General features: G+C 30.2%; 1 protein-coding gene across 35 annotated transcripts in view; it reads right to left on the bottom strand.

Moving 5' to 3' along the window:
• Positions 1 to 16,246, bottom strand: part of LOC111415678 (longitudinals lacking protein, isoforms H/M/V) — a 289,549-nt gene that overhangs the window by 202,487 nt on the left and 70,816 nt on the right. The window contains exon 5 of one of the 35 annotated variants that reach the window (XM_023047453.2): positions 5,983 to 6,442. The exons of 33 other annotated variants lie outside the window; for them this stretch is intronic. In XM_023047453.2, coding sequence (XP_022903221.1) covers positions 6,180 to 6,442 — 263 coding nt within the window. In that variant the 3' untranslated portion in view covers positions 5,983 to 6,179. Of the gene's footprint in view, positions 1 to 5,982; positions 6,443 to 11,645; positions 12,043 to 16,246 lie in introns of those variants that run through there. One more of the 35 variants, XM_023047460.2, reaches the window with a different exon arrangement.

The following is a 16,246-nucleotide window of genomic DNA, read 5'->3' on the forward strand; positions in this document are numbered from 1 at the left end:
TAAACCCGAATGTTTCTAGTTCTAGGTTTAGTGTTAGTTCTAGTTTCGCACTAGAACTAGAACTAACACAAGACCTAGAACTAGAATCATTCGGGTTTAGCCATCTTGATAGACGTGCGGCTAAATCCGAATGATTCTAAATCTAGATCTAGTGTTAGTTCTAATTTTGCACCAGCACCATCACTAGAACTAACACAAGACATAGAACTAGAATCATTCGGGTTTAGCCGTCTTGAGAGACGTGCGGCTAAATCCGAATGATTCTAGATCTAGGTCTAGTGTTAGTTCTAGTTTTGCACCAGTACTATCACTAGAACTAACACAAGACCTATAACTAGAATCATTCGGGTTTAGCCGTTTTAAGAAACGTGCGGCTAAATCCGAATGTTTCCAGTTCTCGGTCTAGTGTTAGTTCTAGTTCTACACTAGCACTATCACTAGACCTAGAACTAGAAACATTCCGTTTAGCCGCGCATCTCTCAAGACGGCTAAACCTGAATGTTTCTTGTTTTACGTCAAATGTTAGTTCTAGGACAGTGCTAGGTAACGCTAGTTAGCATTAGCTATCACTGTGTAGACATTTTTATTGAATTAAAACTAGAACTAACACAAAACCTAGAACTAGAATCATTCGGGTTTAGCCGTCTTGAGAGACGTGCGGTTAAACCCGAATGTTTCTAGTTCTAGGTTTAGTGTTAGTTCTAGTTTCGCACTAGCACTATCACTAGAACTAACACAAGACCTAAAACCAGAATCATTCGGGTTTAGCCGTCTTGAGAGACGTGCAGCTAAATCCGAATGATTCTAGATCTAAGTCTAATGTTAGTTCTAATTTTGCACCAGCACCATCACTAGGACTAATACAAGACCTAGAACTAGAATCAATCGAATTTAAATGTCTTGAGAGACGTGCGGCTAAATCCGAATGTTTCTAGTTCTAGATCTAGTATTAGTTCCAGTTTTAATTGTGATACAGCGTTAGATTGTGGCATAACGAAAAGTAGAACTAACACTAGACTTAGAACTAGAAACATTCTGGTTTAGCAATGCGTCTCTTAAGATAACCGAAAACTCAGAGTTATCATAAAGACGTCACATTTTTCCAAGCAACACTTTTCCTTTGCAAAACTACCTAAGCTATGTTGCATTTTGTAAGATAGTGCAAGTGTATTGCGAGTTGTATCAAATTTCCGGTATATAAATTATTATAAATTCATTAAAATATTTATTAATCCACCCATTATTATTATTTTTTTTTTTGTGATTATACCCAATACATTTTTACATTAAATAAATTCTTAAAATAATTATTCATAATGTCTTTTTGTTCCTGTAACAATCCCAGCAAATTCGTCCCATTTATCTTTATGTTTAGCGGTTAAATGCATAATAAAATGAATTTTTTGTCTTCCCTTATAGTTGCAATACGAACATTTAAATTGCGGTTCTTTACCGCATTCCCATCTCGTGTGATTGTACAACGACGTTTTTCGTTTATAAATTTTATTGCAAACGTTGCAACGAAAATTTTCTTCAACCTCTAAAAAGAAAATAAATAAAATAATTTTAAGCATAAAAAAATATTAAATAAATAATATTAATTAATTAGAGAAATAATTACAAAATATAATATTTACAAAAGCATATTTATTTACAACCAATAAAAACAAAATTAATTAATAGTTAGTTTAATTCATTCATTCAGTCACAATCAAATAGTTCATTTTTATTTAAGTGTATAATATTGCATGTACATTAAAGAATAGTTAATATTTTTATTGATATTAAAATGTAAAATATTAAAAAAATCCTTTAAAAAAAATCAAACTTAATCGTACAGAAAAATAACTTTTATTCTATTCAAATTAGAATAATAAGTTGTAAATTAAAATTATTGTAAACCACCAATGTATATTTATATAATAATATATCATACACCAGGTGTGTAAATATGTAAATGGAATTAACTCATAGATGGAACTATCAACGTAATTATCATCAAACCACGTCATTTGGCGTCATTTGTTGAATCTGACAAAGATTTGCAACTCACAACGGTACAAATTTCATATATCAGGATTGTAAGCATTGTTGGATGAGGAGAAAGATGGGAAATGAGTACCATATGAACTGAATCCTCGCCATGGACTAAAGAAGTTTTCACTGAATTGTGAGAAGTTATATTTTGTTTATATCAAATTGTTTTTAAAAGACGTCAATGCTCTGGATCAGAAGACTAATATGTTATGAGCTGTTAAAACATAATCGCACTTGCTGAGCTCTGGTTTGGCTCAAATAAGTAACAAGTTTTTTCACTTGGCACCCACAAATTGTAAGACAGGTGGGTAAAATGTATAGCTAGTGATTTCCGATTTTATATTAGCACACCTGGTATACAAACAGTATTCAAAATTAATTCAGCTCTCAAAACATGTACCATCCATCAACATCTCGAGGTAGAATTTTAACATGTTTACTCTTTAAATCTGTGCATATGTGAAAAAGTGTAGGGAAATATTGGGATCAAGTAAAAACGCTTGAAAGTGAGTAGGAGCAATGAACACCACTTAAGTGACATTGGGAGCAAATAGGAGCAATTGAAATTTTTTTTGTGAGCTAAATCACGTGATATTTCGTATTTATAAGATATTCGGAACCAACCTTACCAATTAAGAGCTGCTGATAGTTATCTCTACAATGATATTGAGATTTGTCATGCTTGGATAACCTACTTGGAGAAAATGAGGGAAGTTTGAAACCAATTGAGAGGCAATGAAAAATAATTTAAAATCTTAGGAACATTTATAGTACATAGAGAGCAAGTAAGAAGCATTGAAATCTAATGAGAGGTTGAGGACAATTTGGAAAACATTCAGAAGTCTTTGAAAAGGAACAAAAAAATCGTGATGAATACAAGCGATATCACTCACAATTATTAAAAGCAATGAACTAGTATGAGAAGTATTGGAAGTAAGTGAGAGCCTTTAAGAGTTATCATAGGAATTAGCAGCCAATGAGAGTAGGGACAGGCATGAGCAAATTGTGAGATTTTGATCGATGTTTTATGAGTCATATCGTGTGATTCCACGAATTAGAGGTATTTTAGTAAGTTTAAGTTTCTGTTTGATTCATTATATCATTTTTATTACATGATGAATTTAATGAAAAATCGGTGAAGAGATATTAGGAGTAAATTACAATAACCTAAAGTAATTAGGAACAATTGGCGCCCAATGGCTTTGCATTACTACCCATAATGAGTATATGGTTGATTTATTATCACGAATTTGAGAGATACCATTCTAACCAACTAGAGAGCTATTAAGAGCATAGAAGAGGTTCTGAAATTTATTGGCAGGTGTTGAAACTCGTTTTATTCAAATTACACAATAGTTAGGACATTTAGAAAACCTGTGAGACTTTTTTGAAAATTATTGAAAGCTGTTAACGAGTTATTAAGAGATGCTTGGAACATTTAAGCAATCAGTGAGCCTTGTCTGCAAGCGACCTCAACTTAAATAGTCAACAGGATCAACTTCACTAGCTGCTCTTCAGTGTTAGATCTTGAAAAAATTCTTGAGAGCTATTAAGACCACTTATTGGGCAGTGAGAGGTATCCAGAGGAGAAGAAGTCCAAGTGATTAAGAGATTATGGTCCATTGTTTAGTAAGTTGGTACAAAATTATACTACGAGATTCGGAGCAATTGGAAAGCATTATTGCTAAATGAGAGCCGTAGAAAGTCATTGAAAACTTAGCAACAGATTATTTAATGCCAGTAGAATTAGATACAATAGATTATTCAGAATAGATAACAGAATAAGAAAGCAACTAACACGAACTTCGTTGCAATATATTGAATGCCAAAGAGAATCGAAAGGTATTGGGGGCAATGAAAAGCCATTAGGAGTCATAAAAAATGTTTAGCAATATTAGGATTGATTACCATACCAATTACAAGCTTATTAAAAGATGTTGGGAGATGAGAAACTATTGAGAAGTGGTGTAAACAACTGGACAACTCATGTAGAGCTAAAGAAAAAAGTTATTGTTATGAGAAGTAACATGATATTGAGAGATTTCATGTCAAACAGGTTTGGTTAAATTTTGAACAATTTCTGAACGTTTCAGCTCCAAGTTTTGACTTATTTCGTGATATCTAACACTTTTAAACAAATCTAGCCAATTCAAAACTGTTACAAAAGATTCCACAAAATGTCAAACTATTTTAGACAAATTTTCAACAATTTCTGAATGTTTCAGCAACAAATTTTGACACAGTCTATGATATATTATATCATATTTTTAATACTTTTTATGAAATCCAGTCGATTTTAAATTGTTTCAAGAGATTCCAGAAAATGTCAAAACATTTTAGACAAATTTAAAACTATTTCTGAATGTTTCATTCAATTCCAGAAAATGTTATTAACCAGATTTAAACAATTTTTCAAACATTTATTGAGTATACCAACACAATGTTTTGGCATACTTAATATTTTGTCGTAAATTCCTAATCATTTTTAATAATTTCAACTATTTATAATTCTTTTGAGCAATTTTGACCAAAAAAATGTCAAAAAATTTTAGATACTTTCTAATACTTAATTTCTGAATCGGGCAGTGAGAGGTGTCCAGGGGAGAGGAAGTCCAAGTGATTAAGAGATTATGGTCCATTGTTTAGTAAGTTGGTACAAAATTATACTACGAGATTCGGAGCAATTGGAAACCATTATTGCTAAATGAGAGCCGTGGAAAGTCATTGAAAACTTAGCAACAGATTATTTAATGCCAGTAGAATTAGATGTAATAGATTATTCAAAATAGATAACAGAATAAGAAAACAACTAACACGAACTTTGTTGCAATGTATTGAATGCCAAAGAGAATTGAAAAGTATTGGGGACAATGAAAAGCCATTAGGAATCATAAAAAATGTTTAGCAATAAACGAAAGTTCAAGACATTTACCCACTAAATATATTGAGCATTGAGATATATTTTAGTAATTAAGAGCTATTTGGAGATATTGCGAAGGATTGTGATGCTTTGAAAACTACCAAGACAGGGAGACAGAGATGAGATGTTAAGAAAAATTAAAAGATTTTGGAAGCTGTTCAGAGTAATTTAGAAATGTGAGTTGGATAATGTTTGACAAACAAGACTCAACATTACCAATCGAGACTCATTTAGACATGTTGGAATCAAATACTTTGAAAGATAGTAAGAGTTATTAAAAAGCTTGGAAAGCAATGGATGTGATTAATAAAAAAATTGATAACTCAAAAATCTATTGAGTAAACTCATTTTCTTTATAAGAAATTGAACTAAAAATGTGATTGGGAAAATTAAGGAACATTCTTACTGCGAGCTATTTATACCCGCGTAAACTAAAAAGGTACTAACAAGGATATACTATAGAGGTATAGGAACAAATATTTAACCTAAATTATTCATATATATTACCATTTGTTACAAGGATCTTTAAAAAAAAATTGTTTAGATTTATTTTAAAGGATTTTGAATCTAATCGGCGTTTTTTAAATAACATTAGAATATTATAACTTTATATATGTTTATTCCTAGCAACTTCGTTCTTCTTATGTACCACAGATTTCTTGTGACGTTGAAAAACGTGAATAAATTGGCAAGAAAAATTGCACACGTTGCATCTATATCGAGGGGTATTTCCGCATCCGTTCGCCACGTGAGTACAAATAGATCTTTTATATTTATATCGTTTCCCACATCTTGCACACACAAATTCATCGTTGTCGTTTCGGGTAATTTTAATGTATTTGCTGTCTATTAAGGTATCATCCAAACCTAGAAATACATTATTTAAAAAAAAATTACATCCTATCAAAATTAATTTAAACAATTTCTTATATAATCTTATCTACCACAACAAATATGTTTTTACACAAATTTCTTTTTGGTTGTGATATTAAATTAATTAATAATTAAAAAAAAAAATAAATGAGTTTTTGTTAAAGTCTGTTTTTTATTCACCATATAAACGCTATTCTAATTGTTATTTACACCATTAAGTAAGATATTCTATAACAAACTCGCTACAACTTCTTTTCTACAATTTAACATCTTAACGCGTTTATTTATTTTATTATTTTTTTTGTTTCAATTTGTGTTAAGATGTTAATAAAATACATTTAAAAAAAATTTATAACTTCATCCTTGCTTTAAGTATGCTTCTGGCAACTTCATTCCTCCTATGAACCATAGACAACTTATGGCGTTGAAGAACGTGATAAAACTTGCAAGAGAAATCGCATACGTTGCATCGATATCGCGGGGCGATTCCGCATTCATTTTTCAAATGGGTGTAAACGGATGTTTTGTATTTGTATAATTTTCCACATCCTGGACAAATAAATTCGCCATTTAGATTTTGGGAAATATGCCTGTTCGATCTGTCCTTTTTTCCTACGAAAACCATTACGTTACTAAATGTTTTTATTTCAATAAATTAATTAATAAAAAAAAAATAAAAGTAGGTGCGATTTAATGTATATTAATGTATATGGTAGGTTTTATTTACAATGGATTTTTTAAAAGCTTTTGGATTGTTAATAAATGATCTTATTTAAAGGTTATAATAAATTTTAAGGTTTAAGTTGTACTAATTTTATTTTGCTTTTATTTTATTCGGAATATTCAACAACTTCTTCATGTGCTGTGTTAAAATGTCGTTTTAAATGGTGCCTATAATAAAACGCAGAGTTACAACAAGGACAGAAGAATTGGGGGGTCTTCCCGCATGAAAATCGTTGATGGTTATAACGTGCTTTGCGACTTTTGTAAAGTTTACCACAAGAACACGTAAATATTCCATTATTTTCCATCTGCTTCTTTTCTGCAATCACCATTTTTATTTATTTTTTTCTACAATTAATATTGATTTTTCAAAACATGCAATTTCACACAACACAAAAGCTTTCACAATAAATTTTACAAAAATAAAAATCTATTACAGTAAAACCTCGATATAACGGATTAATACAGATAATATATCTTTAATTTACACTTTAAAGTGTTTGAATGAATTTTAATGCATACAAATTCGGGCAGCTATCCACACCTTTGCGTTCAGTCTACTTCAGACTGCTGCATTCAGAGAATTCAGCTCGATGGTCCGTTTGTGACGTCACGCATAGGTAAGATTCATAATGTAAAATATAGATATTGATCAAGTTTAGCCGTACTTAAGACGGCTAAAGCCGAGTGTTTCTAATTGTAAGTCTAAAGTTAGTTTCATTTTTAGTTTAATAAAAATATACAACAATCTAGCTAGATAACAATTAAAACTAGAACTAACACTAGACCTAGAACTAGAAAGTTTCGGGCTTAGCCGTGCGTCTTCTAGTTCTAGGTCTAGTGTTAGTTCTAGTTTTGCACTAGCACTATCACTAGAACTAACACAAGACCTAGAACTAGAATCATTCGGGTTTAACCGTCTTAAGGACGTGCGGCTAAATCCGAATGTTTCTAGTTTTAGGTCTAGTGTTAGTTCTAGTTTTACTTCAATAAAAATATGCACCATAGTAATATCTAGTGTTAACTACCGCTATCTAGCACTGTCACTAGAACTAGCGCTAGACCTAGAACTAGAGACATTCGGGGTTAGCCGTCTTAAGAGACGCACGGCTAAACCCGAATGTTTCTAGTTCTAGGTCTAGTGTTAGTTCTGGTTTTAGTTCAATGAAAAATATACAATCTAACGCAGAATAACAACTAAAACTAGAATTAACACTAGCATTAGACCCAGTAAAGGTTAAATTTCAGTTTCATGTCAAACAGGTTTGGTCAAATTTTGAACAATTTCTGAATATTTCAGCTCCAAATTTTGACTTATTTCATGATATCTACCACATATCTAATACTTTTTAACAAATCTAACCAATTCAAAACTGTTACAAAAGATTTCAGAAAATGTCAAACTATTTTAGACAAATTTGCAACATTTTCTGAATGTTTCAGCAACAAGTTTTGATACATTCTATGATATATATCACATTTTTAATACTTTTTATGAAATCTAGTCGATTTTAAATCGTTTTAAGCGATTTCAGAAAATGTTAAAACATTTTAGACAAATTTACCACCTAACCAACTAGAGAATTACGAAGAAGTGTTGGAGACCGATATATTCGAATTACATTATGATTAGTACACTTGGAAAACATTTCATACGTTCTTCATATCACTGAAAGCTATAGCCGCATTAACGCGTAATTAAGAGATGCTGGGAGTCATTTGAAAAAAAAAACATAGAGAGGAAATAGGAGCAATAAGTTATTCAGAAATTAGAACCAATGAGTACCCATTGATAGATACAAGGAATAAGTGAAAAATCTTGAGAGTTATTAAGATCACTTATTGGGCAGTGAGAGATGTTGAGAGTAAGTCCTAGAGAGACTACGATGTGATTAAGAGGTTATGCTCGCGTTACTTAGTAACTTGGTACAAAGTTATACCCCGAGATTCAATGCAGTTAGGAGCAATTGTTGCCAAATGAGAGGTATGGAGACTCATTGAAAACCCAGTGAGAGATTATTAAATGTCATTGATAGGCAATAAGGGCAACTAAGTGTCGCAACTAACACGAACCCATTGAAATGAATTGAATACTACAGAAAATTGAAAGGTATTGGGAGCAATTATAAAAGCCATTAGGAATCATAAAAAATGTTTCTCAATATTCGGATTGATTACCATACCAGAAGAGCTAATTACAAGCTTATTAAAAAATCTTGGCAGATATTGTTAATTTAATTTCATTGAAAAGTATGGAATACTTTTGAGAGGTGTCGATGACAATTTAAAAACTATTGAGAAGTGGTGTCAACAACTGGATAAGTCATGAAGAGCTAATTATGAGAAGTAACATGATATTGAGAGATTTCATGTCAAACAGGTTTGGTCAAATTTTGAACAATTTCTGAACGTTTCAGCTCCAACTTTTGACACATTCTATTATATATAACATATTTTTAATACTTTTTATGAAATCCAGTCGATTTTGAATCGTTTCAAGCGATTCCAGAAAATGTCAAAACATTTTAGACAACTTTAAAACTATTTCTGAATGTTTTATTCAATTCCAGAAAATGTTATTAACCAGGTTTAAACAATTTTCCAAACATTTATTGAGTATACCAACACAACGTTTTGGCATACCTAATAAATTGTCGTACATTCCTAATCATTTTTAATAACATCAACTATTTATAATTTTTTTGGAAATTTTGACCAAAAAAAAAGGCAAAAAATTTTAGATACTTGCTAAAACATTCCTGAATCTCTTAATACAAAGTTTTAGCATATTTTTAGGTCTAGTGTTAGTTCTAGTTTTAATTCAATGAAAAATATACAATTTAACGCTGAATAATAACTAAAACTAGAATTAACACTAGCATTAGTCCCAGAAAGAGAAAATATCATGTCAAACAGGTTTAGCCAAATTTTTAACCATTTCTGAATGTTTCAACTCCAAGTTTTGACTTATTTCGTGATATCTACCACATATCTAACACTTTTTAACAAATCTAGCCGATACAAAACTATTACAAAAGATTCCAGAAAATGTCAAAGTATTTTAGACAAATTTTCAACAATTTCTGAATGTTCTAGCAACAAGTTTTGACACATTCTATGATATATATCATATTTTTAATACTTTTTTATGAAATCCAGTCGATTTTAAATCGTTTCAAGCGATTCCAGAAAATGTTAAAACATTTTAGACAAATTTAAAACTATTTCTGAATGTTTTATTCAATTCCAGTGTTATTAACCAGATTTAAACAATTTTTCAAACATTTATTGAGTATACCAACACAATGTTTTGGCATACTTAATAATTTGTCGGAAATTCCTAATATTTTTTTAATAATTTCAACTATTTATAATTCTTTTGAGCAATTTTGACCAAAAAAATGTCAAAAATTTTTAGATACTTTCTAATACTCTACTACTTAATTTCTGAATCTCTTAATACAAAGTTTTAGCACATTTTATGATCACATAGTGATTTCAGAAATGATTTGAATGTGTTTGGAACAAAACATAGAAGTTAGTTGTCATCATAACTCATTATTATGATTTGACAAAGAAGTAAAACCAAACTTGATAATTAGCTAAGCCTAGAACTAGAAACATTTGGGTTGAGTTATACGTCTCTTAAGACGGCTAAACCCGAATGGTTCTAGATCTAGGTCTAGTGTTAGTTCTAGTTTTAGTTCAATAAAAATATGCAACAGTGATATCTAGTGTTAAATATTAGTTCTAGTGACAGTGCTAGGTAGTACTAGCATTAGATATCACTGTGTTGCATATTTTTATAAAATTAAAAGTAGAACTAACACTAGACCTAGAACTAGAAACATCCGGATTTAGCCGCACGTCTCTTAAGACGTCTAAACCCGAATGATTCTAGTTCTAGGTCTTGTGTTAGTTCTAGTGATGGTGCTGGTTCAAAATTAGAACTAACACTAGACCTAGATCTAGAATCATTCGGATTTAGCCGCACGTCTCTCAAGACGGCTAAATGCGAATGATTCTAGTTCTAGGTCTAGTGTTAGTTCTACTGATGGTGCTGGTTCAAAATTAGAAATAACAAGTCTTGTGTTAGTTCCAGTTATAGTGCTAGTGGATAACTAGAACTAACACTAGACCTAGAAACATTCTAAGAAGAATTCTAAGAAACATTCTAGAGACTTTCTAGTTCGCTACCTAGCACTGTCACTAGAATTAACACTAGACCTAGAACTAGAAACATTCGGGTTTAGCCGTCTTAAGAGACGTACGGCTAGAAATACGGGTTATATTTCTAGTTCTAGGTCTAGTGTTAGTTCTAGGTCTAGTGTTAGTTCTAGTTTTAGTTCAATAAAAGTATGCAACATAGTGATATCTAGTGTTAACTAGCGCTACCTAGCACTATCACTAGAACTAACACTAGACCTAGAACTAGAAACATTTGGGTTTAGCCGTCTTAAGAGACGTACGGCTAATCCCGAATGTTTCCAGTTCTATAGGTCTAATTCTACTTTTCGTTCATTAAAATATACAACAATATAGTACTGAAAAACAATTAAAACTAGAACTACCGTCCTGGATTTACACATCGTATAGACAACTCGGGGAATTCCCCAAGTTTATCACTTATATTTAAAACAACTTTATATAAGATTTATATTTAAATATATTGACTTAAAAATATTTCGTCCGTTATATAAAGGTTTAACTATATTATTATTATAATTAAATATATAGGAATATTTGGGATTTAAAACACCTTTTAAACACAAAAAAAATAAAATAAAACTTTATTTTAAACTAATTTGATGTTTGGTCGCATAATGACACTTTAAGTTCCATTTAATTTTCGTTTTATATGTACAATTGGGTAATAAACAAAAGTAACTGGGTTCCTTGCCGCATTCCAGCCGTTTGTGTGATTTTAAATTCCTTAGATATTTATATTCCCTGTGACACACATCACAAGCGTACGATTTACAAACTGAATCGCGTCGAGTTTTAACATTTTCACCTAAAAAATAAAAATTACACAAAAATTAATTCAACAAAAACTTGGTTAAACCCAAAATAAAAAGACATTTAAAAAGACTCCACATTAATATCTTACGTTTATTCAAGTCGATTTCAAAACGATACAAATAATAAGTTAATTTTAAGTATTAAAAATTTTCGGTATCACATAATTAAATGTTATAACTCTAATTACATACTAAAAGATGATTAAAAAAAATTGTTAGTATAAAAACGTAACACGTTTATTGATTAAATGAACGGGTCAAAATCGATTCTTGGTCTGTGCTTGGTAAAAAGATGATTCTTCAAGTTGCTCTTCACTTTACATTTATAGTCACAACCAACGACGTGACATTGAAATCGTGGTGCTTTTCCGCATTCGTATTTTTGATGTGAATGAAGGTTTCTTGCGTATTTATAAGATCTATCGCATTGATCGCAGAAAAATATCTTGGTGAAGTTATCGCGACGACCTAAAATATATGAGAATGAAGAAATTGTTGGGGACTTATTATTTCTAGAAATAATTATACAAATGCATACTACCCTTTAATTTTTTAATTCATTACTGGGTGATTTAAGGAAGTTAATTGCGCATATAGAAAAAGGTAAAAACTTAAAAAGTTGTTGAATGTACAGGAAAATAAAGTAAATATTTTAAATAATTAAACCGAATTAATGTTTATTAATTTAAAGACAATTCATATCTTAAATAAACTAACTTAAATTAATGGATCATATATATTTTTAAAAAAATTTGTATCACTAATTACAAACAAATTTATTTATTTATTTCTTATATCTCAGAATTGAAGAATTCCAGGAAATCCTTGCCTCAATTAAAGGAGTTTCTGCACTTTCCCCATTGTAAAGATGCTACACAAATAGTCCAAATGCCAATTTATTTTTCATGAATGTTTGACAGAACGTCTTAATTGAGGTTATTCTGCATCTTGTTGTTGTTGCAAATTGTTCTTGTAATACAGCTAAACACCTTAATAGTATCCGCACAAAGGTTGTCTCATTTGAAAAAAAAGTTTTGCCAAATCAAAGTCCTAGATACTTAATTTTGACATTCAACTATAATAGACCACTTAAACACCTTAGATTTATTAGTATACATTTACAGTTAATGTTTTTAATTGTAAAATAAACCATTATCAAAAATTATACACAATAAGATATGAACTACCAAAATCATCAATTCTATATATAATATTATGATTGAGCTGAGTATTTAAGACGACGTCAGAGATGTATTATATGAATTCTACATTGTTTGTGGCAAAACCAAGAAGTTTCTAAAAAACCCATGATGAGTCGTTGGTATAAGACTATAAGATCGATGACATATACGCAAAAGCAACCTAATTTGAACAATTTCTGAATGTTTCAACTCTAAGTTTTGACTTATTTCGTGATATCTATCATATATCTAATACTTTTTAACAAATCTAGCTGATTGGAAACTGTTACAAAAGATTTCAGAAAATATCAAACCATTTTAGACAAATTGTAACAATTTCTGAATGTTTCAGTAACAAGTTTTGACACATTCTATGATATATATCATATTTTCAATACTTTTTCTGATATCCACTCGATTTTAAATCGTTTCAAGCGATTCCAGAAAATGTCAAAACGTTTTAGACAAATATTCAAACTATTTCTGAATGTTTTATTCAATTCCTGAAAAAATTAACAAGGTTTAAACAATTTTTCAAACATTTATTGAGTATACCAACACAATTCCAAATAATTTTTAATAATTTCAATTATTTTTAACTCTTTTGGGCAATTTTGACCAAAAAAATTTCAACAAGTTTTAGACACTTTCTAAAACATTTCTGAATCTCTTAATACAAAGTTTTAACATTTATTTAATGATCACATATTGATTTCAGAAATGATTTGAGTGTGGTTGGAACAAAAGATAAAAATTAGTTGTCATCATAATTCATTATTATGATTTGGCAAATAAGTAACGTTAATTAATATTATTACTTCCCATCTTGTTAGAATATTTATGTGAATAAAAAACTTTGCTTTTCAGAAGGGTGGAATTCGGCTAATAAGTAACGATTGAAATAAATCACACCAACATGATAATTAGGAGTTATAAAATGACTTATAACTCAAATTAGAGAAAAGAGACTTCAAAGACTTCGAACCCATAATTCTCATAATTTTTCCTCATAACTCAACCTAATAATGTTTTTAACTTGAAACTTAATGCCTTTTTCCCTCTTTAAGATTCAGAAATCACCTCAACAAACGTTATTTTGGGATACTCGAAAATATTAAAACTGTGTACTTCTTAACTGTTGCGATTAAAGAAAGTGATTTCGATATAGCAATAAAATTTGCATAAAAAGGTCATAAAAGAAAAAAAGTATATAGAGTGTATAAAACTAGAATTGTAGCGAGGTGATTTGGCGGTAAAACATTGACCTACATTCTTTGCATATATTTAAAACCATAATATTGTTTTAAAAATTATGCCAATGTATCTTAAGAATTTTTAAATAATAAAATACTAAATAAATAACATAACATAAAATACTCTTATCGTATCTCCTCCAGATTTTATATAAACTTCGTTAACAACAAATGAACTTGCAGGGGATACACCAAGTACATAAATAAAACGTACAATCTACTTTAATACATAAAATGTTGTTGTTTCTTTTTCCTCCTTCAATAATCGATCCACAAAATTAAATGCTGAGGCACAAATCCTAAAAGAGAATTGCTTTTTTCTGTCTACACTTTCCCTCCACAAACAACCACACATAAATTTAATAAACTCAACACCGAATGAAGCAACAGATAGATTTAACTTGTATGATGATATATACCAAATCACCCCAAAACAACAATAACTGACAAGAGCGCGACAACAACGTCATTCGCGCCAAAAGTTGTTTTAGAAACTTAACCCCAAACGTAATATACAGGATGATTCAAAAAGCCGGTGACAGACTTCTAGAGTAGATAATACAAGAAAAATTAAGACGAACAGTCTTAATATACATCGGGTCGCAAATGCCTCCTTAACGAGATATAGCGGGTCAAAGTATCTTTAAAATTAAACATTATAAAAAGCCCTTTTTTAAAAATATTGTCAACGCCATTGCTAATTTTGTCAAACGGGCAGTATTTTCGTGTAAAGTGATCAATTATCTATCAATTGATCTCTTACAAAACTTTGATCAAAGCAATAGTTTTTAAGAAAAACACGTTTGTAGAAAATGTGTTAATCCAATCAAAAGCTATTGCTTTTATGTATTACCTGCCCTAGAAGTCTGTCAGTGGTTTTTTGAATCAGTCTGTATATAAAAAAATAATAACAAAACTTCAACAACAATAAAATTAGGAAAGTAATAATTTTTTCATATAAAATAGAACCGAAAACTTCAATATGCTTTAAGTTTGTAAATAATTATTTGGTATCTAATCGGGGTTATATTATTTTTGTTACGTTCAATAACAACCCAACCTAACATTAATCACACCCAACCCATTTTACCCCATTCAATATCACTTACTATTTATCATTGTATAGATGGTAATGAAATGGAATATGAAAGAGTTGGGATTGATTTGTATTATTTTGGGGTGTTATTGAATGGCATAATTTAACGAAAATTTAACTAATCCCTTTGAATTCTAGGGAACTGGAATTGTGAGATTAACTACCCTCTCAAATTATCATACCATACATATACATATCAATTAAAATAGATGTAATTTCCACCTTCTAAAATTAGTAATTACAATGGCATTTTATAAAAATAATTACATGATATTAACATTTCAGTTATTTTTTATTAAAAGTTACAAAAAGAAAATTATATCGCAATTTTGAATAGTTTAGGAAATCTCCTCCGTCAAATGCATGATGATTTTATAAATTGTATGAGTTTATTTAATGGTAACCTTTAATTTTCCGCAACACACTTGAAAATCTAAATTTTCCTCCACTATCCCATGCCAACCCATCTAAAACAAAACATAATTAATTTATTATTTTAATTTCTAATCTTCCTTTAAAAAATACACACTAATACAGACCTATTTTCCAACATCATTAACTCATTAAACTTCGTTTTAGGCACACTAATTTAAACATTTATTAATTTTTCATTATAAGAACCTAAAGGAGTCATAGGAAAGTGCGAGGGAAAAAAGTTTGGGTATACGAAGGAATTTTGGTGACCATGTTGTGTATTCAAATCGTCACCAAAATTTGATTACATAAGATTATCATTCAAGAGTTTTCTGGATAATGGACGGCTTGAGCGGGTTAATTTCTCTGTGAAGTATTTCAAACTTATAGTTATTGATATAGAGAGATTTACCGAAGTTTGATTTATCCTTTAACTAGAGTTCCTTGGTACTAACCTCCTCCTACGCAATTTCAACTCTTTCCTCCAAAATGGGGAATCATATAAACCTGAGCAACAATCCTGTGAAAGATTGCGGTAGCCAATCCTGGTGAGAAACAGAGTCAGGATTGACAAGAGCAGAAGAAATGGTCTTCCAAAAAGAAGGTTCAGCAACGTGTCAACAACGCATTCTGAAATGTAAGGATGTACGACATATTATGGTATATCGGCTTATAATGACATATGACTGTGAGATCTTTGAAAGCAAAATTTTGAAAAGTATTGTAGG

The sequence above is a fragment of the Onthophagus taurus genome, chromosome 1 (genome assembly GCF_036711975.1).
Source record: "Onthophagus taurus isolate NC chromosome 1, IU_Otau_3.0, whole genome shotgun sequence".
Taxonomy (NCBI): domain Eukaryota; kingdom Metazoa; phylum Arthropoda; class Insecta; order Coleoptera; family Scarabaeidae; genus Onthophagus; species Onthophagus taurus.